Here is a 21,800-nt window from a genome sequence, read left to right on the forward strand (position 1 = left end):
AAGTGTCATTGCTTCTCCTGGAGGCTCCATTTTACCACTAAGATCTGGCCAGGTTGGCAGAGGAAGGAGAGTCACGAAAGGTTCCATCCCCTCTACGAACGCATTACCCCTACCCCCATCTTTACTGTAGCAGCTAACTTGACCTTATCTTTCTGTAGTCCTGTGTATAAGTGAGATAAGAGCTACAATGGATCTCTATCTTCCTACGTATCTCTTGTTAAAAGTGCATCCGTCAGTGGTTGGAACCCTCTTAGAGCCAGGTCTCTAAGTGACTACAGCCACTGGGGAAATGACTCCTTCTTCTAGATTAGAGCCCACAGCCGGATTGCTGTTTCGAAACACCTACAAAATCTCCATGCTTTTCTCTCTTTCTTTGTTTCTATCCAACACGTTCACCTTCTCTTGCCAGGTGTTGCCCAGATGTACAAAAACCACTCCCGCCCCCCAAAGCTCCCGTTGTCCCTCTACGAGTTTACTGCCATCGGGCGGCAGGGAGGCGGCAGATGTCTGTATTTTTAAACAAATACTCTCAAAGTTGTTCCGAATATCAGTAGAATGACACCTACTCCTCTTCAGAATATTTATTTTCTCAGTGACAATTAGCGCCACAAACGAGGGGACGAGTGCACAGTCCCTGGTGTCCTCACTGACTTTTATGGCGGGTGAAACAACTGCCTCCAAATGCATTCCCAGGAGCAGAATTGTGGTCACCAGCAGCACCCAAACCAAGCGGGGAATCGCGTCTGTACGGGGTGATTCATGAGCAGCAATAATTGTCATTGGGGCAACTCAACTTTTCTCGTTGCTTTCTGTTGTCTCCTTGCTATCTGTTGTCTTAGATGAGAGAAAGAGAAGGCGAATCAAATGAGAGGCTCTCTAAGATACTTGTTAGCACTACTTTTCGAGCGTTTGTTTAAGCAGTTCCTAGTGGGGAATTGTGAACGTTGTAAATGCATTCATGCATACCGTATGCTTTCTGTAAGGAATATTCATGTTGGACTTTTTTTCCTCAAAACGAAACGCAACAAAAAGTTGGCTGACATTTAAGATAACCGATTGTTGTGGAAAATCTATCTGTCCATCACTCTAATTCTATTTTGTTTTGAAGTGTAACCTCTTTTCCCCTAGTGTCCCCTCGCTGCCCCCCATAGGAGAACTCCCTGGCGGAGTCTTCCACAGTGCACAAATCAGCCCTGAAACCCAACCCATTTCGAAAAAGACTCTTTTCTTTGGGATTAATTTAAAGACAGGTATTGTATTTATTTCCTTTGGCCGTGATTCAGTGTCACTGTGGCTTCAGAGAAACGTGAGAGAGAAAAGAAAGCCCAGGGCCGGCCTTGTCACGCCGTGGTCCCCGCGACCTGCCTGCGGAGTGGGCCTTTGGGCGAACCCCACCCGCAGTCTAGGTGACTCTAGCCTCGCCGGCTGGGTGCCCCAACCTGCCAGCACGACCTCCTCGGCCGGGGCGGCAGCCCATTGCCGCAGCCCCATGGCGTCTCCCGCACTGTGGAGCCGGCGCGCTGGGCTGAGCGCTCAGCCACCCAACCCCAAAGAGCCCGCACAACCGCGGGAAGGCCCCGGAGGCCGGGAGCAGCGGCGGCAGCCGGGCAGCGCCGACCCCAGCACCCCGGGCTCATTACGAGCGCAGCGGCCACGCGGGTAGTAAGACTGCGAGCTGGGAGCTGGGGAGCGCGGGGGCCGGTGTGGGGCATACTCGCGTCACTCAGCCCCATTGGCCAATGAGCGCCGCGCCCAGGGCCGCACCGGACCAATAACAGGCGAGTAGGCTTGTGAGTGGCATGGAGGGAGGGCGGGAGAGAGGAGTCCGGGAGTGAAGTTGAAGCTAAATCCTGTAAGCTGTAAAGAAGTTAAGGGGGAGGGGGGGCGTTTTCGGCTTCCAATTAAGAATAATACTGGACTGGCTTTGCAGCAACTACCGAGGAGGGGGATTCTAAACCCAAAGCCCTCATCCCCACTTCTGCCACGCACCCCTCCCCCAGTTCATGACCAAGAAAAGGGAGCCTGGGAATGCTCCGCTCCTCTCTGCCGGTGGGAAGCCGAGAGGCCGGCGGAGTTGCTCGGTCCGACTGTAGGCATGAGTGCAATTAAGAGATGGGCGCCTCCGCACCCTTTGCCGCCTGCGGAGAGTGAAGGTAGGTGAAGCAGAAGACACCCTGCGCCCGCCCTGCGGCTCCCGCAGCCCTGTGGCGAAAGGGGAGAGGCCGGGACGCCTCCCACCCTAGGCGCCTGCGAGGGGCTGTCGTGAGTGTGCCACCTGTTAACCTGGCGCTGCTGTGCCCCGCGTGTTGCCGCCCCTGCTGGGCCGCGAGCGCTGGGTCGCCTTGGGAGCCCCGAGGGACTTGATGTGTAAGTGTCACTTTTTGAGGAATCCCTCAGACTTGAGACTCACGTTTAGAAGGTAGTCAAGCTCCAGCCCTGCCAGGGTCGGGGAACTGAAAGGCGCCCGCACCGCTGTGGAGGAATTTTGATTTGCCAGAACCGGCTTTCCTGGGACGCGCGCCTGGCCTGGGTGCGGGCGCGGGGCCCGGCAGCAAGGTCTCCTGAGGGTCTTCAAAAATACGCGTTTTGTTGTTTGGGCAACTTCCCAGGGGGCTGGAGATTGTGGCTGGCATGGGTGAGGGAATGCGAGCATTATTTGCAGGGGGTTGAGTCTCGCTGCTGATTTCTCCAAATCTTAAAAATCAACCCCAAAACACCGAGCCTGGCAAGAGACGCTGAGGCCCTTTCCGACCGTTTTTTGGAATTGGAACGAGTGTGTGAGTGATTGTGGAGCCGCAGATCTCTTACACTCTGATGCCGTTATCTTCACAGTGGCCTGAAAGAGTTGTCTGGGATTCCAGTTCTTCCCAAAGGGGCTCCGAGCCACCTCCAACGCCGCGAGACTGAAGAGCAAACGTCGGGGATTATTATGTCGATTTTCCGAGGACCCGGGTTCGCCGTGAGGAACAGAAGAAAAGGCTGGCTCCGCAGGGGGCCCGCTGGCATTTGATACCGGGAGACCCCCCCAGGATTGTCCAAATTGTCGTGGATCAGCAACTTTCTCATACTTGCATCTCGCATTTTCAAAGAAAATAGCTTCTGTTCGCCGTCCTGGTCTTTTAATGCCGTCAATACACTCTTCCCAGTGCTAAGACTTCAGCCTCTTCATTGAAAGTATGTTTTATGTTTTTGCCAAATATGATCTTTAATTGAAAGTTTATTTTTGATTTTGGATGAATCTGTGGAGCGTACGCTGTAAGAAGAAAGGGGGAACGAGACACAATGAAAGAAAAGTCCAAAAATGCTGCCCGGACTAGGAGGGAGAAGGAAAACAGTGAATTTTATGAACTGGCTAAATTACTGCCTTTGCCCTCGGCTATCACCTCGCAGCTGGACAAAGCGTCCATAATCAGACTCACGACCAGCTATCTCAAAATGAGAGTGGTGTTCCCAGAAGGTAAGTGACTTTGACCAGATGGAATTTCAAAGGCAGATTTGCCAGGCAATGAGCCTAGACCAGTGAGCAAAGAAGTGCATACATATTTACATATATATTCTCTGCAAAGGGAAGTTTAGTCTGGCTGCTTGACTAAGGTCCTTGCTGAACTCAGAATTCCTGTTGCCTTTTGAGGATCCCTCTACTTCCCCAGTAATACTTTCTCTTCAGTCCATCAGATATGTTTGGTTGGGAAACAGACCAACAGTCCTTTTGTCAACACTTCAGATACTGGGCTCAATTGAAAGTACTACTAATCCAAACATGACTTTCTTTTTTATTCCTCTTGTTAGAATTGTATCCAGTAGAAAGCAGGAGCACTGCCAAATTCTGTATTTTTGCTAGATATAGATAGACACATGTACATGGAACTAGCTAAGCCAGATAATAATTTCTCCATATGTCTATAATTCTGCAAATGATGAGGAGACATATTCATGAACAAATATGTCCTGAATTTATTCCATCTCTTGACTGCTTATAGCAAATTTATTGTGAGTTTTCAAGACATTCACAGATTTTGAACCTAACTCTGGGTCTTAGTGATTTGCAACTCTGGACTTGATATTACTATAAGTAAGATAATAGCCTATTCTCCAAATACATAAGACTGAATTAAAATGGTTAGCTTGCTTAGAAAATATCTTCTGGGCAGCAGGTTGGCAAACATACTCTGGGAAAATTGTCTTATAAGGCCTAGAAGTTAGAATAGCTGAGCTGTTGACATGATTTAAAACTTGTATTTAGATTACCAAGATTCACTCTATGGGGGCAGAACAGCCTTCTCAGAACATGTTCTGTATGAAACCATTTACACTTACTAGAAAAAGAACATTTCTCTCTTCTGCTTATCCATTCTTTCCTTTACTTGCACCCAAATAACATAAACATTTAAAAATATTTTAGATATACCTTTGCTGGGGAAGAAGGATTTGGAAATGTAAAAGAGAGATTACTAAACAAGCATACACACAAAAATCCAAGAGACAGAACTCTGTTTATTTACAAATAAGGTTCTTATTTGACCCCTAGAGGTTTATGTTGTTGTTGATTTTAGATGTTTGGGGTTTAATGTTTTCTTTTAAATGGAGGGGGAGGAAATAGCCATTATTGGGTTTGGAGTTTCACTTTCTTGATCTTGGCAGTAAAGTTATTATCCAAGTCAAAATCTTGCAAAACATGCTCCAAATTAGTCAGAGGCACTAAATGAAAACTTTCAAATTATAGTTTAGTTCTATCCTCAAACTATAAGGGATCTTAGTCAGTCGTTCCCTCTTAAAGCAGTTCCTTGAACAGTTCCCTGGAAACCACCGGAGAGAGGAGAGGAATCAAAGCCTAAAGTACCTGAAAAGTTGTTGGTTTTTTTTTTTTTTAAACAAGGAGAAGAAGAAAAAGAGGGGGTACTTATATATTAAAAAACCACGTTTCTCATTCGAACTGTGCTGAGAATTGCTGGTGGGAAAATTACCATTATGCCACACTGCCTTCTATTTAAAAAAGAGATCTCGTTGTCTTTTATACTGTCAGCGCCTACTTTATAAAAATAAAGCTATTGCGAACTCCGCTGGCTGTGCTGTTCCTAACAGGATTATTAGCAGTGATTTGTCAGCCCCTGCGGTCTCAGTGGGTTCCCTTTCTGCGTGATTTCTAGCCGGTCTCGTCAATTATCGGTGCCGATGTTGCTCGCTGTTTGATCAGAAGCAGCATATGGTGCGGGAGGAGAGGAGCGGTCGGCGTTCTGGGGCGGGCACCAAGCGACCCGAGAGCCCGGGGAGCCGCCAGGCCGAGGACGCCAGCCTGCGTCTTGCAGACCCGGGGCAGGCGCGCCCCGGGAGAGTATATTTTTTGTTGTTTTGTTTTTGTTTTTAAAAGAGCAAGCTTCTTTGTTTAATTAAACGCTAACTCTACAAATTATAAAACGCATTGTACGTAACAAAAAGTAAACTCTCACAGCCAACTTCTGTTAATTTTTAAAGCGTTTCACCCATGAGGACTCCCACTGGAGTCCCCTTGGTGGGCTGGCCTTTCCCCTGTGGCTACTTCTAAGGCAACTGTGCTTTCTGCAGCCCCCCTCATCTTCCTCCTGAGCCCCGGACCCTACTCTCCCTTATTCTGTGGGTGACTGTGAGTTTATGGGGCGGAGGGGGTGGACGATGTGTGAACTCTGGGCACATCATTTATTTCTCCAGCTACTGTTGAGCTCGTAACTCAACCGCAGCCTCCACCCAGTGAGTTAGGGTCATCAAAACAGCTGGCTTCTGAGGCTGAGGTTTTAATTTTGACAGTGGACGAGCTTCAAAAACTCAAAACCTGAAGGCAGTCCTTTAAAATATTAAACAACAACGACAACAAACAAAAACCAAAACAAAACCACAGCTTTCAAAGGAGTAAGAGTCACAAGCCGCAGAACCAGGCACAACCTGCAGGGGGTGCCAAATGTGGGTTCAGTGTTGACTGAACAAGACAAAATTGGGGTCCAAGGCAGTGGGGTTATCTTCTTCTTTTTTGCTTTTATGTGAGTGTTATCTTTTTTAGTGATGATAAATGAAATTGTTTGAAGATGAAACTCATCTTTACATCTATCTTGAAGCCATCCTAGCACATAACAGGTCCTCAATAAAATTTGAAGGATAGAATCATAAAGATAACAATTGCATCATGGTAAACATTCTATGGCATATAGCATATGGATTTTGCAAGGTATACAATCTAAAATAATTATTAATCTGGTGACATAGCTATAGGCATAACAATCCTGTAAAACTTTACTTATTTTTGCTCATATTACATTTCATCTATAATATCCTGTAATGTCAAAGGGCTATAAGTTAAATGAACAAACAAAAATTCATCCTTCCATACTTATGTTTGTAAAAAGAAAAAAAAATCCTTAAAATACAGGTCACTTCCTTCCCTCCTTATTTATTTTTCTCCCAGGGTCTAGTAGTTTCCTCATCTGGGGGCAAGTTTGAGTTTTTATTTACCTGAGTTGATGAAATTGAACTGTTGAGACAAAAATGGGAGAGAGACAGAGCGAGAGAGAAAAATGCATGAGATATGGGAACCTAGAATAATTAAGAATAATCAATTGGGCAGGTGGGAGGGGGGAGGGGGGCGGGTATATACATACATAGTGAGTGAGATGTGCACCATCTGGGGGATGGTCATGATGGAGACTCAGACTTTTGGGGGGAGGGGGGGAAATGGGCATTTATTGAAACCTTAAAATCTGTACCCCCATAATATGCCAAAATAAAAAAAAATAATTAAAAAAAAAAAAAAAAAAAAAAAAGAATAATCATTAGATTGGAGATCTCATAGAAAAAAAAAAAGAGAGAAGAAACTCAGGGAAGATTACTGTAAAACCATTAAAACTTTATATTTCCCTACTGGTAACACATTCTATTCTAATATAGCCTTGCAAAGAAAAAAAATGAAGCATGTAAAAATGTGTAAATCTTTAGTGTTATCAAAGTCAGAAACACAGGATTTAAAAAAAGAGAGAGTACATGACTATTTGTGTGCAAAATTGGACAAATTCAACTAAAAAGAAATATGTATTTATTATCCAGCCATAATGCAATTTTGTCTGAGTGTGTAGTGGCCTGCAGAATAAACTTTGAAAGGATGAGGAATATTTTCAATCTATAGCTATTCATAATTTTGGTAACACCAAACTACCATTTCATTGTCAAAATGTCTTGGGAAAATAAAAATAATCATAGAGTTGAAATTAGTAACTGCTCAGGAAAGAGTTTGTACAAAGGAAAAGGATGACTAAACAAACCTCCACAGACGATTTCTATAATATTCACCTCAAGATTGAAATCCTTAATGGTATTATATTTTTTTGAGGCCAAGAACTGAAAAAGAAAAAGAGGCCCCATTTCCCACGTGGGTCAGTGATTTAAGGCTGTTTTTCTTGCTTCTTGGGGAAATGATTGAGCATTAGGTTTCCATGTTTATTTTCTTACAGAAGTTTTTCTCATTTAAAAGCCTTTAAGCACAGTTTACGCTCCACGCTGTTTTTCTCTGTTTAATTCCAGTTTTGATGTTGACTTAAAATGTGGAGTGCAGAACTAAACTCCGTGCAGAGCACTTGCAAGGCAGATTTATGTGCTAGAAATTGTAGATCAGATCAATGAAACAGAATACTTTTTTCTTTAAAGAGAGGGATCACTAATAAAAACAGTAACAAACAACAACAAAAACAGGTATTATAAGCTATGGTAGGATACTTTCAAGCAGGATACAATCACCTACCTGAATCTAAAACTGGGCTAAATTTTTAGAGGACAAACCCGATTTCTAGAGGAGTTGTTTTTCAGTTCTGGGGGATCTTGCTTGACAGTTTTGAGGTTTTACAGACACAAAAGCGGACACACTATGGCAGCCCATGGATTCTTGCCGCGTTTCTCTGTCTGTCGGGCCAAGCATTTCTTAAGAAAACGAGATTTGCACCCCACTAACACCTAATGATTTTAGTGGACCACCCATTGCCAGCCTCTAATCTATACAATTTTTAATTTTGTGTGGAGGAGGGGGAACCTCAATTATTTAGAAATGGTCCTGCTTCCGTGAAAGTATTAAAACAGTGTCCACAGCGGAGCAAACTCTCTTCCGCAGGTAGCCCCACCGAGTGGGCGGCTCCCGCGCGTCGTCGCTCGACTTCCGTGGCTCGGTGGCTGGGGCTGACCAGGGGACAACTACCAGGTCGAGGTTTACACTGCGCCTCCCGCACCGCCCCAAGCAGGGGCCAACCAGGTCCGCACGGTGTTTCCACCCTCTGTCCGCGGTAGCTGCAGACAAGGGTCCAGCTACATACAGCCTCCGCACAGTGTCCTCACTCCCTAGGCCGGGCTGGGTCTCTGCCGCCCTTTCCCCACTGCAGAAGCCCCGCTGGTGCAGGTGTGTGCCCGCTGCCCCTCGTGCTGCCCGCGCTACTTCCCCAAGGACTGGCGCTCGTCTAAAACTTAAGCCGAGATCTGGTCCGATGGGGCTACTCCCGGAAGGGCAGGCTCGGTGCCGCCGTTGGCGTTCCTGTGCCAAGTAGAACCGCAGCGGGATTCACCTGTGCCTCGGCCTCTAGGGAGGTGGCATCGCCACGGCCGGGCTGCATTTCAGGGCCTGGGGTTCCGAGGCGATATTGCTGGACGCTTTTCAGCCGCCATGCATGACACTCGTGTTAATCCCACATGCATTTTCGTCCCCAGTTTTAGTCTGGGCTTGGATGAACCCCGACCTCCCCTGGTGTCTGCAGCGTCTGTCCTTTCACGGCAGGCTCGGCGCCCGCAGCCAGCTTGGTCCGAAGGCTCAGTCCCGACCCGGAAGCCCAAACTCTGGAGCCGGAGCGCGAAAGGGGCTCAGAGAGAGAGAGAGGGTCAGCGCTGTGACCATTGATCTCACCCCAGAGTTACACTAACAGTGGATTCCCCTTCGGCCGCAGTGTCTCCGGCCGGAGAGCGGCAGGCAGCGGAGGACAGGGCACGCACTGGGGGTCAGGCTGCTGTGTGCAACCAGGCCTGGCCGGCGCGCTCTCCGACGCCCTAGGTAGCTCGGCCACACCCGCCCGGTGGCCGGAGAGGGCAGCGGGCAGGGCGGGCCCCAGAGCCTGAGGTGGGGGGTGGGTGCGCCTAGCTGCGTGAAGCGGCCTCTTGCTAGTGACTGCTCCAGGAGCTTGGTCCCGGCTGGTAGCACCCAATCTCCGTCTCATTTTTCGCCAGAGAGCCCAGCCGCAGAGGCACCTGGAGCCTAAACACAAAGGCCACTTTTTGCCTCAGCCCTGGAAGGCTTGGACATTGCGCATTTAGCGAGGATGAGCAAGCCGGGCAGGATACACGGGATTTGGAGTTTTCAAGATTATTCCCAGGGCCAGCCTCCCCTCCACCCTCCGCCCACGGGAAACCTAGGGGGCAGATACACGCCTCTGCAGGACCTGAAGTTGGGAGTGGGGCCTGGGAAGTTGTGGTCAGGTCAAGGAACAGCTCCTCCGCCCCTCCACTCCACCTTGCTTAAAAGGCGGATCGCAATCTGTCCGGGAGATAAAGGTTCTCAGGACTACAAGGAAGATACTTTGCTATTGAGATGTAGTGTTTATTTATCGAAAGAAAGAAAGAAAGAACAGTAGAACAGCTCTTCTCTTCCTTCTCTTCCCGTCTGAGTGAAGGCGGTGATGATGCCGGGTCTGTAATCTATATTTTGTCAAGGGTATGAAATTCATTCCGAAGGAAAAGCTCGATCAATTTATTTTTGCTGCTTGCAATAACACAGCTGGATGATGCTTTGAGCTCACGCTAGCCTGGGGCTCATCATTCATTCGCCAAGAACGGGCCTAAATGGTGCCTGTGGGATTAGGTCAATTTTAGTGGATCTACTTCGCCTCATTTGGTTACTAATTGGTTTCTTGTTTTATAAATCGAAATCTCATTTTCAGGAAATTACAAAACCCGTGCAGTCAGTCCATTGAGGTAATCCTCGGGTCAGGGGGTATTTAAATGGAAATGGCTCAACCGCGCACTGAGGGTAAAGCAACAGTGAAACTTGCCCGGGTTTTCACATGAAATGTGAGCTAGCCCTTTAGATCCATAATAGATACATCCCTTCTAATGCTACTTATGTAAATATGATAAACCAGACTTTAAGGGAAGAGGGGGGCCTGGGAGAAGCAAAATTTATCTGCTAAGGTTAATATGGCATATCTTGGAAATCTTCCAAAATAGATTATGTTTTCCTTTGTCTTCGGCCACTTTAGCTGAGGAAAATCCTTTTGTCTAAAACCCGATTTAGTTATTGCCTCCCTCACAGAGCTTCTTTTCTCCTTTGCAAAAACCCATTCCCTCGGCCTCACCGAATTACAAGAGAATCTTTAGATCTTGTTCCCACTGTAATCCCGCCGCAAAGGGAGCTGGTTTCCTCCTCATTTTAAACAGACAATCAAAGGATTTGCGAATTTTCTGCGGTAGGTCAAGTGCAGAAACGAAATCTCAGCTTACCCCCTAGCCAACTGAAATTGGGTGTGCCGAAGCGCGTCATCGAAGGCAGGAGGCGAGGGGTCCAGCGAGAAGGGTCCCCAACTCACTTGGAGACTTTCGGGAGGGGGGACCCCCGACTGGGGCTTGGGGAGGTGCCCTCAGCACCCTGAAGAACGAGGTCAGACCTGGTGTTAGATCAGGAGAGCCTGACAGGTAGACGAGACAGCAGCCCGTTCCTTATAAAACATTAACCCAGACACAACCCTGTGATGGAGATTTCGACCGGGAACATAAAGAGAAGGCAACGCTCTGTGAAAGAAAAGGTTCCTTAAAGGTGGCGAGGGGTGGGCAGGAGACGGTGAGGGAGGCCCCTGTTAACCTGTGCCGGTACGGGCTGTTTATTAACCTGTGGGGAAGTCTTATTTTCCCTCGTAGGCGCCTACTAATGAGGCCACAACCCGAGACCACAAACAGCCCAGGCTGGCTCCAGGAGTTCGGAACCAGTGTTTAACCCGAGCCCAACCGGGGGATTTTCAGATCATTCGGGTCGGGAGGCCGCTCCGGAGCGTCTTCCAGCAGCTTTGGGAGACCCTTGACATTTTAGATTAAAGACACTTGTTGGTGGCAAGCACAAACTTCGCACTCTTCTGGGAGCTGCCCGAGATGTGTCTGCCGTCAGGACGCAGCCTTGGCCCCCTCCCGGCTCGCTCAAATGCCCTGGCCCTTTGCCCCCGCGGTGTTTTGGGTTTCAGGCTTCCATAGGCCCAAGGGCGTCCAGGGGCTGGCGCCTCCAGCGTCCTTGGCTCTCCCAGCAGGGTCATTTTCTCTGCAGCGAACCCCTCCCTCCACTCCTTCAGGGTGGTTATGTCTGAGCCGGGATTAAGAAAAAATGAACATACTGTTTGAGAAATCAAAGGAGAATAGGTTGGCTGAGACAGGAAGCGCGAAGGGTGTGTTCAGGTGGCTGTGGCCGGAGCCCTTCCAGAACGGTCCAGGAGGACCACAGGGACTAGGGCAGTGGAGTCACTTTGGGGAGGGAAACTGGGGCAGGCTTAAGAGTCAGGAGGAGTTGACCCGGCACGAGAGAGGGAGAGGAGTCCCGGTCCGGGGCGGGGGACATCAGTGTTTGCAGAGCGGTGGGGAAATCGTTAGATTTATTTAGATGTGCAAACACCCAGAAAGAACCGATTTGAGCATGAGGGGCGCTCATGGTTACTCGTGGCTGAGGTTTTGATGGGCTTGCGTAGGAAGCAGCTTCTGGCCAACACCTTTTAAAAGTCTAACTCCGTGTTTTATTTTGAAAGATCCGCCCCAACTCCATATTACAATGAGAACGTGTTTATCATTGTACTTCATGGTGATTTGTCCCTTAACTCAATAAATCATCCTTTTTTGCGGGGGTGGGGGGGATCATGTTAAACTTTGTTTAATCATGTAACAGTCACTTAAAAACTTAGTTAAAATAATTTTAGCAGCAGCGCCATTAAAAGATATCACCCATAAATAGTTTACGATTGGTCTCCGCAAGTTACTTCTGCGTTATTTTTCATTTTCTTTTTGCAAACAGGTACTCTGGCAGACTCCATATTAATTTTTTAAAAATCTGCCACAAGAGTCCTGGGCGTTTTATTTTTTAGGTATCTTGGCAAAGCCTCAGAAGATCTTAACGTTGAAACATTAAGGAGAGGAAGAGATTGTCTTTGTTAATAGATGGTATCTGGAGGTAGAGAAGTTGGATGATTACATCCAGAAGGGAACAAATTATTCCTAAGAAGTTGTTAGCACCTCAAAGTAACTGACTTCAGAAAAGCCTATGAGGTTCTTTTGTTTTTTTGGAAGGGGGGACTAGGTGGGTGGGAGGCTAAGAGGAAGCTAGGAGGAGAAAAGAAGAGGAAGGATTGCACAGGGATGTTGAAGCGTCAGGCTGGAAATCGTGCTCAAGCAAACAGATTTTTCCGAAGGGGATTAAAGTCAAAGGCCGAAGGGAGGAGAATGGCTGGAAACCCCGCAGCCAATCAGAAAGCCTGCCAGGGACCGGCTGGACCTGGCTGGTCGTCTCAGGTCGCTCTGGGCAGGCAGCTGCGGTGGGCGGCCGCGAGCAGACGGGTTCGCTGGGAGTGGCGACAAGCTGGGACTCGGGAAAAGGATGATAATGAAAACTTTGGGCAAGAAGTAAAGTGTCTTTCACCCAGTAAACGCACTAGTGACCTACTCAGAAGTTATCGTTGGGTTGTGGCGTTGGGGACTTTGTCTTGAGGTACTGCCGGGAGGCCCTAGGCCAGGGCCCAGCCCGCGCAAAGAAACCAAGTTTGTTCAGGGGGAGGGAGTCTGACCTCAGCTGAGAAGCTGAGGGGCGGGACCGAACTTACGGGCTCCCATCCACCTCTGTCCGGGTGGGCGGGGGTGGGAGGTGGGGGAGAAAGTAGGAGGGAGCGAGCGGAAAGGGGAGACCCTAGGTATCCAGTGGTGGGTACGCGCGCACGCACGCAGGCGCGCATGTGACATAATTGCGGGACTAGTCCCAAACTGCCAGCTGGGTCCTGGTTCCGTCTCTAAAGGATGTTTCTGTGTCTCCACAGGGCTCGGCGAGGCTTGGGGTCACTCGAGTAGGACCAGCCCTCTGGACAACGTTGGCCGCGAACTGGGCTCCCATTTGCTTCAGGTACAGGCGCTGGTTTCTTAGCAGAGCAAATGCTAGAAGGGTCTGGGTGCCTGGCCCCGCGTGAGGGTGGGGCTTCTAGTTTCTTTAAAAAGAATAAGCTGGGGGTGGGGTCATCCAGCCTGGGCGTGCCCTGTCACAGTCTAACAGCTCTTCCAAAGTTAAACCTTTAACCCTTAACTTCCTTGGGTGCGAATGGGCCTCTCGAGGATGAGAGGGCCGCAAGGTGACAACCGAGAAGTTGGGTTTGGAAGGTAGCTGGGCAAGGTCGCATTAAGGCTACCGGACCAAGGGAGGAGGAGCTATTTGTCACCATTGAGTTTAGGGAACTGGAACACTGAAGGCCAGGCCACGGAGGCAGGGCCGCAGAACCAACCGAAAGGAAGAATTTACAAAGGAAAGAACAGGAATCTGGTAGAAATGCTCGTCAGTTCTTTAAGCCAGCGTATTCCGGATTCAGCTGCGTCTGCGACCCGCGGCATCTCCCTGTAGTGCGGGCCTCCCTCCTCTCTCCCCACGAGCCCTCAGCCCAGGCAGTGTACAGACCCTTGCGTGGGCACATACACACCCCCAGGTAATAAGTTTAACCTATGTAAGGCGCCCATTAACTTGTTGTTTGTAGTGCTTATCGTTTTAAATTGCCCATTGCCCACTTAAATCGCAGAACAAATATTTTAAAGTGCAAAACTCCCGGTGGCATTTTTAGGTTTGACACTTGTCCCCCACCCGGCACTCTATTATTATTCAAGTCCACTGGGAGCTCCTAGCGTGGGAGCCTGGAACGTAAGCAGCACCAGGGAAATCTAAGCCGGTTCTCCCTTGTGGGTTGGCATGAGTGGCATCTCTTGGCAGGAGCTTCTGTCCCACCACTACCCTGTCCCTTTCTCCCTTCCAGACACCAAACAGATTTTAGTTTTACAAAACAAAGAAAGGGCTTGGACAAGCATTCTCTCACTAACCTGGCCTCCACACCTTTGAATTTATCTAGAAAGGTCTTTAACTCCCTTTTCTGACACATATTTGATCAGATGTCCCTGTATCCCTTCCTCAATCTTTTCATATTTCCAACTAATTTTACTCAGAAATATAAACAAAAACCAAAATTCACTCTCCCTCACTCTTTCTACCTCATGCTCAATCTCTTTCCTCTTCTTCACCCCTGATTTCTGGCAAGACTTACATTCCCAATTTCAATAGATCACCTTCCACCCCATTCGCTCTTACATCCCTGCAGTCTGGTGTCTCTCCCACCAATTGTACCCTGCACAGGTTCCACTATATTTTGATATCCAGAATTAGATGCTCATCTCTTATCCTAACTGAGCTCATTAATTCCACAAATATAGGAGAGTCAATTGCCAGTCAGAAAGCCTTTCCCTCCTGGAGTTTACATTCTAAGGAGAGCAGCCTTACAAACCCACCCAGGAGCACTACATAGTGTACCAGGTGATACAGGTGCTGTAGAGAAAAAGAAGAAGGGGAAGGAGAGGTGCTGATTAAAATGGAGATGGTTGGAGAAGCCCTCACTGAGGTGACATTTGGGCAAAGATCTGAGGGAGGTGACACTGATAAGTTGATATTCTCCCCCTTTCTCAGTTTCTAAAATAACACTATTTCCCAGATTCTTCTCCCTGTCTGCCTGTTCCTCTTTGATTTTCCCATCACTGGCTGGTCTGAAAATGCTGTTATTTCCCCAAGGTTCTAGCTCTGTTTCTCCACTCACAGCTTCTAGGTCTCTTGAGTGATCTTGGCCACTACCAGTGGTGACCCCAGCTAGTTTCTCCAGTCTAGACCCCCTCTTGAGTTCCAGACCTTTATTTCCTACTGCCAAGTGTACACATCAAAATGGAAATCTGCATGCACCTGAAGTTTAGCATTTCCAAAACAAGAATGCATTATCTCCCTCCCCCAGACTTCCACTCATACAAAAATCTCACTATGCTTTCCTAAACTTTCAGTCTTATTTAATGATGTCACCATCTGCCCAACACCCTCACTGAAACCTTGAAGTCAACCTCAACTTCTCTCTTTGCTACCAATTAGCCTGAAGCCCATAGCCAGAACCATCTTTGAATTAGCTCTCCCCTTTCTCTCTCCCTCTTGTGACCACCCAGGTTCAGGCTTGACCATCTTTACTGCAGTTACCCTGTCTGATCTCCTCATCCCCACTCCTTCCTCCTGTAGGTCACTGTCTATACTCTGCCATGAAAAAAAGACAAAACAAAACACAGTAAGCATGCTATTCTCCTGCTTAGGAACCTCTGTTGGAACCCTGATGCCTACAGGAGCAACTCCAGATTCCTTAAATTAGCATTCCAAACTCCAAAAATCCATTGTGGGTGTAGTTCCTCAGCCCCATCTCTGGTACACCAAACTCATCACCTCAGAACACAATAGGTCTGTCCTCTCCCCAGTCCCTGGCTTTGCCACATTATCCCTTCTGCCTAGAATGCTCTTTCTTCCATGTCCAGTCCAAACTTCCTATTCAAGGCTCTGTTCAAATAGCAGCTCTTGTAAGGCCTCTGTGATTCTACCACAGACCTCTGGTTGCTCAGCCACTAGCACCCCTGCCTATTCAGACTGTAGATTCAGTTGTGTGGTTATTGTCTCTATCTTTAGGCCAGTTGCTCCTGCTGGACTTCCAGCTCGTTGAGAGCAAGGTCTGACTCACCTTGCCTGAACTGAGGTCTCTTCACAGAGATAAAGGGACAATGAAAGTCTTAGACTTTCCTTCATGGACAGCCTGTCAGATTGATGTGTCAATGTAAACTTAAACACACATACACATTATGGCACTACTCAGTGGACTTGCAGTTTGTAAAGCCTCTCATCTCCTACATCCCCCTCTCCTGGACTCTTTCCAGAGTCACTGGCCAGGTTTGTTCTGTCTACAAACTTCAGACTGCCAGCCCTTCCAAGTCTATCAGTGCCTACTGCACCAGATCTTTCCCAAACCTTGCTATTACTCTTTCCATTACAGAACACTGCCACTATGGAATCCTTCAAGACTGCCACAGGAGACCTCTGATTCTTTCAGTGACCATCGCCACCAAACCTAACCCACTTCTTATTGTAGGCTGTGATTTTCACCCAGAATGAGTGTGTGTATGTGTTACAGATGATCTCTTTTGTTCCTTTTGGTGGATCCTGAGTCTTGGAAGGCATTAGCCTTGTCCACCACTTCCTCTGAATGTCTCCCATTGAGCTGCATACCCCACATGCTTACAAATTTAGAATGAACGAAAGAGGGGACTCACACAGTCTCCTATGTCCTATTTCCTTCCAGCCCCTGTCCACTCCATCTCTCTCACTTCTGGCTGAGTGTCTCTAACTTCTGTCCCCCCTCCCATTTCTCCAGATAGCCCAGAGGGCTCTCCATTCACTCTATTTCTGCCTCCCCAGACCCTGGATGGCTTTATCTTTGTGGTGGCCCCAGATGGGAAGATCATGTACATCTCGGAGACAGCCTCAGTACACCTGGGTCTTTCTCAGGTAGGTGAGTGGTTCAAACTTCCAGTTGGAAGCAGGGGGAGGGAGTTTCCTCAAAACTTTGTATTTGCATTTCTGGGGCTAGAAACCTCATAGCTGGCCAGAGGACTATTTAAATGGGTCTGGATCTCCCCATTCCTCAACTTTTTTTTATCCTTTAGCTTCCACCCCAGGCCCAAATAATGGCTATTTTTTTTTAGTCCCTACCATAAACCAGACACAGTGGGAGGAGGTTACACACTTAGTCTATAGTGTCTTTACTGGAAAATTGCCAGGGAGCTGCTACTCCTCCTCCTCTTTACTATTGCTATTACTACTATTTCATAGATAATGGAGCCGAGGCTTATATAGGCTGGAATAGGTAGCAGGTAGCAGAGTTGGAATTGGGACTGACGGGCGATTTCAAAATTCTGGCTTCTGTCCTGACGGTACTGCAGAATCCCTGACCCAAACTTTCAGCATCTTCAAGGGCATTCCACCACCACGGAGATGGTGACACCCTCCTCTTTACAGGTAGAGCTGACCGGAAACAGCATTTACGAATACATCCACCCGGCAGACCACGACGAGATGACAGCGGTGCTCACCGCCCATCAGCCCTATCACTCTCACTTCGTGCAGGGTAAGGCAGAAACGTGCCTGCGACGCTCGGGCCCATCTCAGTCCTCTTGTGGTTTTTTCCCCAGTTAGTCGTGACAGGGACCGGCGCCGCGCCGCCTGTCTCCCGCCCTGAGCCTCCCTCCGCTCCTCTCTCCCAGAGTACGAGATCGAGCGCTCCTTCTTCCTGAGGATGAAGTGTGTCTTGGCCAAGCGGAACGCCGGCCTCACCTGCGGCGGCTACAAGGTGCGTGACTGAGCTGAGCCGAAAGACTGACGCTGAGTGTAGTCGGAGGGGGCAGGACAGCCGGCGCGTGCGGCGTGGGAGGGACATTCCGGCAGCCGGGACCGCCCCCCCCCCCCCCAGCGCGCTCTGCCGGAGACAGTGAGCCTCCCGCAGGCGCGCCCTACAAGGGTCACTGAACTTCGTGGATACCTGGGGACCATGCTTAAAGACTAAAGGCTGACTGAGTCTGGATACTGTGCGGCAGTTGGGGCTCTTAACCGGTGGCTCTAGAGATGGGCCTTAGGGGTCAATAAAGCCTCCCAAATGGCGAGTAACTTTGGTGGATTTGTAAGTATTTAGCCATAGTGTCAATTTTGACCTCCGGAGAGATTAAGAACTGGAGCTCAAAGCTGTGGTTCTCAACTTAAACGCTATGGAAACATCACTAGAAAGCAGGTTCCAGGGCTCTACTTCGCGATTTGGATGCTTTATGGTTGGTGGGACCTAGGCTTCTGCATTTTTACAAGCTCCCAGGTGAGTTCAGTGTGGCAGTGCACTTTCTTAAAACACCTTGAAGCACCAATAACTTTGGAGCCCTTAGTGCAAAGGCACGCCCACACAGCAGGTGTGGCTGAGGAGAGTCTCAACGTGTTTCAATCTCTTCCCTACTTTTGGGGGGCTCCTCCTGACTGTTGGCGGATTCTCACCCCAAAACCCTCCGCTGCAGGTCATCCACTGCAGCGGCTACCTGAAGATCCGCCAATACAGCCTGGACATGTCCCCCTTTGATGGCTGCTACCAGAACGTGGGCCTGGTGGCCGTGGGTCACTCATTGCCTCCCAGTGCTGTCACAGAGATCAAGCTACACAGCAACATGTTTATGTTTCGCGCCAGCCTGGACATGAAGCTCATCTTTCTGGACTCCAGGTGGGTAGGCAAGGCGGAAAGGGCCGCCCCTAGCGTAAGAGCGGCCCTGCTTAGTGACTGCCAGCTTTCTGGTGATCGTATGTGAGCCCATTTTGCAGGCGAGGCGATTGGCTGGGCCCTGGAAGGGCACCCAGGTCTGAGGCGGCTGTCGTGGGTAGGGGACACTCCCCTATTTACGCTTGCCCGTACTTACCCTGGGGATTGCTCTCTTCAGGGTGGCGGAGCTGACCGGGTACGAACCTCAGGACCTAATTGAGAAGACTCTATACCACCATGTGCACGGCTGCGACACTTTCCACCTGCGCTGCGCTCACCACCTGTGTAAGGCGCTACCCTGCCCCACACCCGGACAGCCCCAGCGCATCCTTAGTTGAGGGAGGTGGGGGTTTTCCTTCCGTCGCAAGGGGACAGGTGGGAGCCCTTGTAGCCAGTGCTGGTGGTGTGTGAGGCCCCGTGAGGGACTCCTGGGACTCAGGGCCCCACCTGGTTTCTCTGACAAACGCAGCCGCTAACGCAGGTGAAAGGGGCGTTTGGGGCTAAATCCCTCCGGGAGCTGTCTTATTTCCCTGCTGATATTTTCCCCACCTACGAACCTCACTAAAGCTGCGAATGAAACCCAAGGCTAGTCAACTTCCCTCGCGCTCGGCTTTTGATATAGCTTTGCTTTGAGCTTCGACTCCCTGGTCAGGGAACCTGAGTCTCAGAATTTTGCTCCTCCTGTAGTTAGAAAAGCGAATCTGGGGTATACCTCCACTTTAAATGTTGCCCCCTTTGCAAATGGTGGGGGCCCACCCTGTCCGTTATCATCCCTGTAAGAGTGACCAGAGGACTCCACGCAATTTAACAGGACAATCCATCCTTTTGGGAATTTGCCTGCTGTCCCTCCCTCTTGCCTGGTGCAGATATTGGGGCCCATAGGGGGCCGCACTCTCACCACCAGGGGTTGCATTTGGGACCAGTGACAGGCAACCTGGTTCACTACCCTCTGCCTTCTGTCTCTCAATCAGTGCTGGTGAAAGGGCAGGTGACCACCAAATACTACAGGTTCCTGGCGAAACAGGGCGGATGGGTGTGGGTGCAGAGCTACGCGACCATTGTGCACAACAGCCGCTCCTCCAGACCACACTGCATCGTCAGCGTCAACTACGTCCTCACGTGAGTGCAAGCCTGGGACCCCTTCACAGGCTCCAGGAGACCCTGGTCTCCGTCCGTGAGGGTGCCGGTGGCGGGCGACGGGCGCCCAGGTTAAGTGAGGCTGGGGTCCATCTGGGATGTCAGTTTGACCTCCAAGTGTTGGCTACGCTGAGAGGAGGCAGGTTGAACACTTTCATCTTTCTGAAGAGGCTTTCATCCTTATATTCTAGAGAAAGATTTAGGAGTTTTTCCATCACAGTCCATATTTGCTTTCTTCTCTTTCTCTCTCTTAACCTTTTAAGCGAACTCTGCATTAAATAAAACTTAATGCGGCAGAAAGAAGAAGAGAGAGAGAGGGGAAAAGATTCCACGTACGGAGGCATTTATGGTTAACAAACAGGACATCTGTTTCACTTTTTCAAATCTGGGGTTTGAAGTTCTTAATTTTAACCAGAGTCGCCAAAGTTGAGAGTTCTGAGAGAATGGTTTTTCCCCTGAACCACAAAGGGGGCTTAAGTGACCAGGAGAGTCTGACTTTAACTCCCAGAAAGCAAGGGGACCCTAGCTAACATTGGAAGTCCCAGCCCCACACGCAGTGTAATCGCTTCCCTGGGTGAGGAGCTGAGCTTGAGGTACCACCTGCGGGTGCAACTGACTGGGCAACTGCAGCGGCTTGAATTTGAGCCTTATTCTTTCTAGAAACAATAATCATTCCTGGTCCTCAGTGTGGCCTTGCAGGCTGATCACGTGACCTCGTGTGGGGCAGGCTGGTGAAGAAAGCACGTTCTGTATAATGTTTGTGAAAGTCGAATTGCTTAGGGTTAAAGCCTTTATGAAAAACACTGTTGTGTGTGCAGTTGCCTTTTTTTTTTTTGTAGAGGTTGAAATTCTTGTGATTTTAGGGAACCTCAAGGATTATTTACTTTGGAAATGTTGACACATCAGGCACTTAGTAGAATGCTATTTAGACATTAAGAAATTGGTTAAGGGGTGTTATTTGGAATCAGACTATACTACAGGTGATGAGGACTGCATTCATTCCATGTTGTTTTAAATTGCCAAATTAAAAATGTAGTACTTGGAAATATGTTTGGTAATAAGACTATTTATTCTGTGTCCTGTTTAATAAGAAAATTTAATTCAACAGACTTAGAAAATGAATTTGGTTTAGATGAGGATTCAATATTCAAGAATAATAGCTAGTTATTAAGAATAATCTTTTAATTTCTTTCATTTTAGTAAGCAGTATTAAAATCAATATTATTATTTTGTAATAGCAAGAAGGCTGTGTATTTTCACACAGAACAGAAAACTTATCAATATTTTGAGTATCACAATACAAAACCACCTATTTTATGAAAGTAATTTTCCATATTACTAAAACAAACGTAAGAGAAAATGGCAAAGCATAATTCATAAAATAAGCCACTCTGTGAAGGAGAAGTATTAAAGTGTGAAAAATTATGTCTGCTTACCATGGAAAGGAAACAGACATTCTTTAAGAAGGTGCTTTGTATGTCTGAGACATCACAAGCATTGTACTTACATTCTGTTCTCTGGTGGGTGCCTGTGGTTAGTAACCATTTTCTTCTTTTTTTTTTTTTTTTTTATCAAACAGCAGGGTAGATAGTCATACAGACCCCACATAAATGATCTGAATGCAAGTTAGACCTCCCAATGGGTAAACTTAATTTATGTTCGGAGTCATTTTGAAATATTCTGTTTTATTTTCCAGTAGATAAGTGTACATTTTTTTCTTCTGTTGACTCTGTCAGTCTTCACTTTTCACACTTCTTTAGAGCTGCAGAATTAAAGGACCAACTTTACATGAGATTAAAAGAGATATAATGAGAATAAATAAATGATTTATAGAAGGAAAAATAGCATGGCATATATTTTTTCTGAACATTTTATACCTTGAAATGAAAATAGAAATAAACACAGAAGCATGTGTATGTAGGCATGCAAGATGAAAAGCTGAAATTGATTACCCTTTTATGAGTCTCAGCTTCAATTCCTTGTATAAAAATTCTTAGGACAATTTTTATAGCTGCAAATGTGGAAACTGCTTTAGATGAAATGTCATCAAGTGGCTCTGTGTGTGTTGACAGGATTTTCATAATGAACAGGTTGCAGTTTGTTTGATGTGTATATCACACATCTGGCTGGAAGTTACTAATTTACATTGTCTTAGCAAATTAAATAGATGGCTATTGATTCTCTATGGTAGTAGTGAACTACCACATACATTTGTTTTTAGGGCTATTTCCTTAGGAAGCCTAGGAATGATAAGTGAATTCT

At 47.9% G+C, this 21,800-nt stretch overlaps 1 protein-coding gene across 1 annotated transcript in view; it reads left to right on the forward strand.

The window, feature by feature from the left end:
* The first annotated feature begins 1,869 nt into the window (after positions 1–1,869).
* The window catches only part of SIM1 (SIM bHLH transcription factor 1), a 73,335-nt gene continuing 53,404 nt past the window's right edge, over positions 1,870–21,800 (forward strand). The window contains exons 1-9 of the mRNA XM_012738815.2: positions 1,870–2,153; positions 2,833–3,457; positions 13,047–13,129; positions 16,529–16,618; positions 17,129–17,237; positions 17,374–17,459; positions 18,166–18,365; positions 18,580–18,686; positions 19,373–19,520. Of these exons, the coding sequence (XP_012594269.2) occupies positions 3,283–3,457; positions 13,047–13,129; positions 16,529–16,618; positions 17,129–17,237; positions 17,374–17,459; positions 18,166–18,365; positions 18,580–18,686; positions 19,373–19,520 (998 nt within the window). The 5' untranslated portion in view covers positions 1,870–2,153; positions 2,833–3,282. The remainder of the gene's footprint in view (positions 2,154–2,832; positions 3,458–13,046; positions 13,130–16,528; positions 16,619–17,128; positions 17,238–17,373; positions 17,460–18,165; positions 18,366–18,579; positions 18,687–19,372; positions 19,521–21,800) is intronic.

This window comes from Microcebus murinus, chromosome 5 (genome assembly GCF_040939455.1).
Source record: "Microcebus murinus isolate Inina chromosome 5, M.murinus_Inina_mat1.0, whole genome shotgun sequence".
Lineage (NCBI taxonomy): Eukaryota > Metazoa > Chordata > Mammalia > Primates > Cheirogaleidae > Microcebus > Microcebus murinus.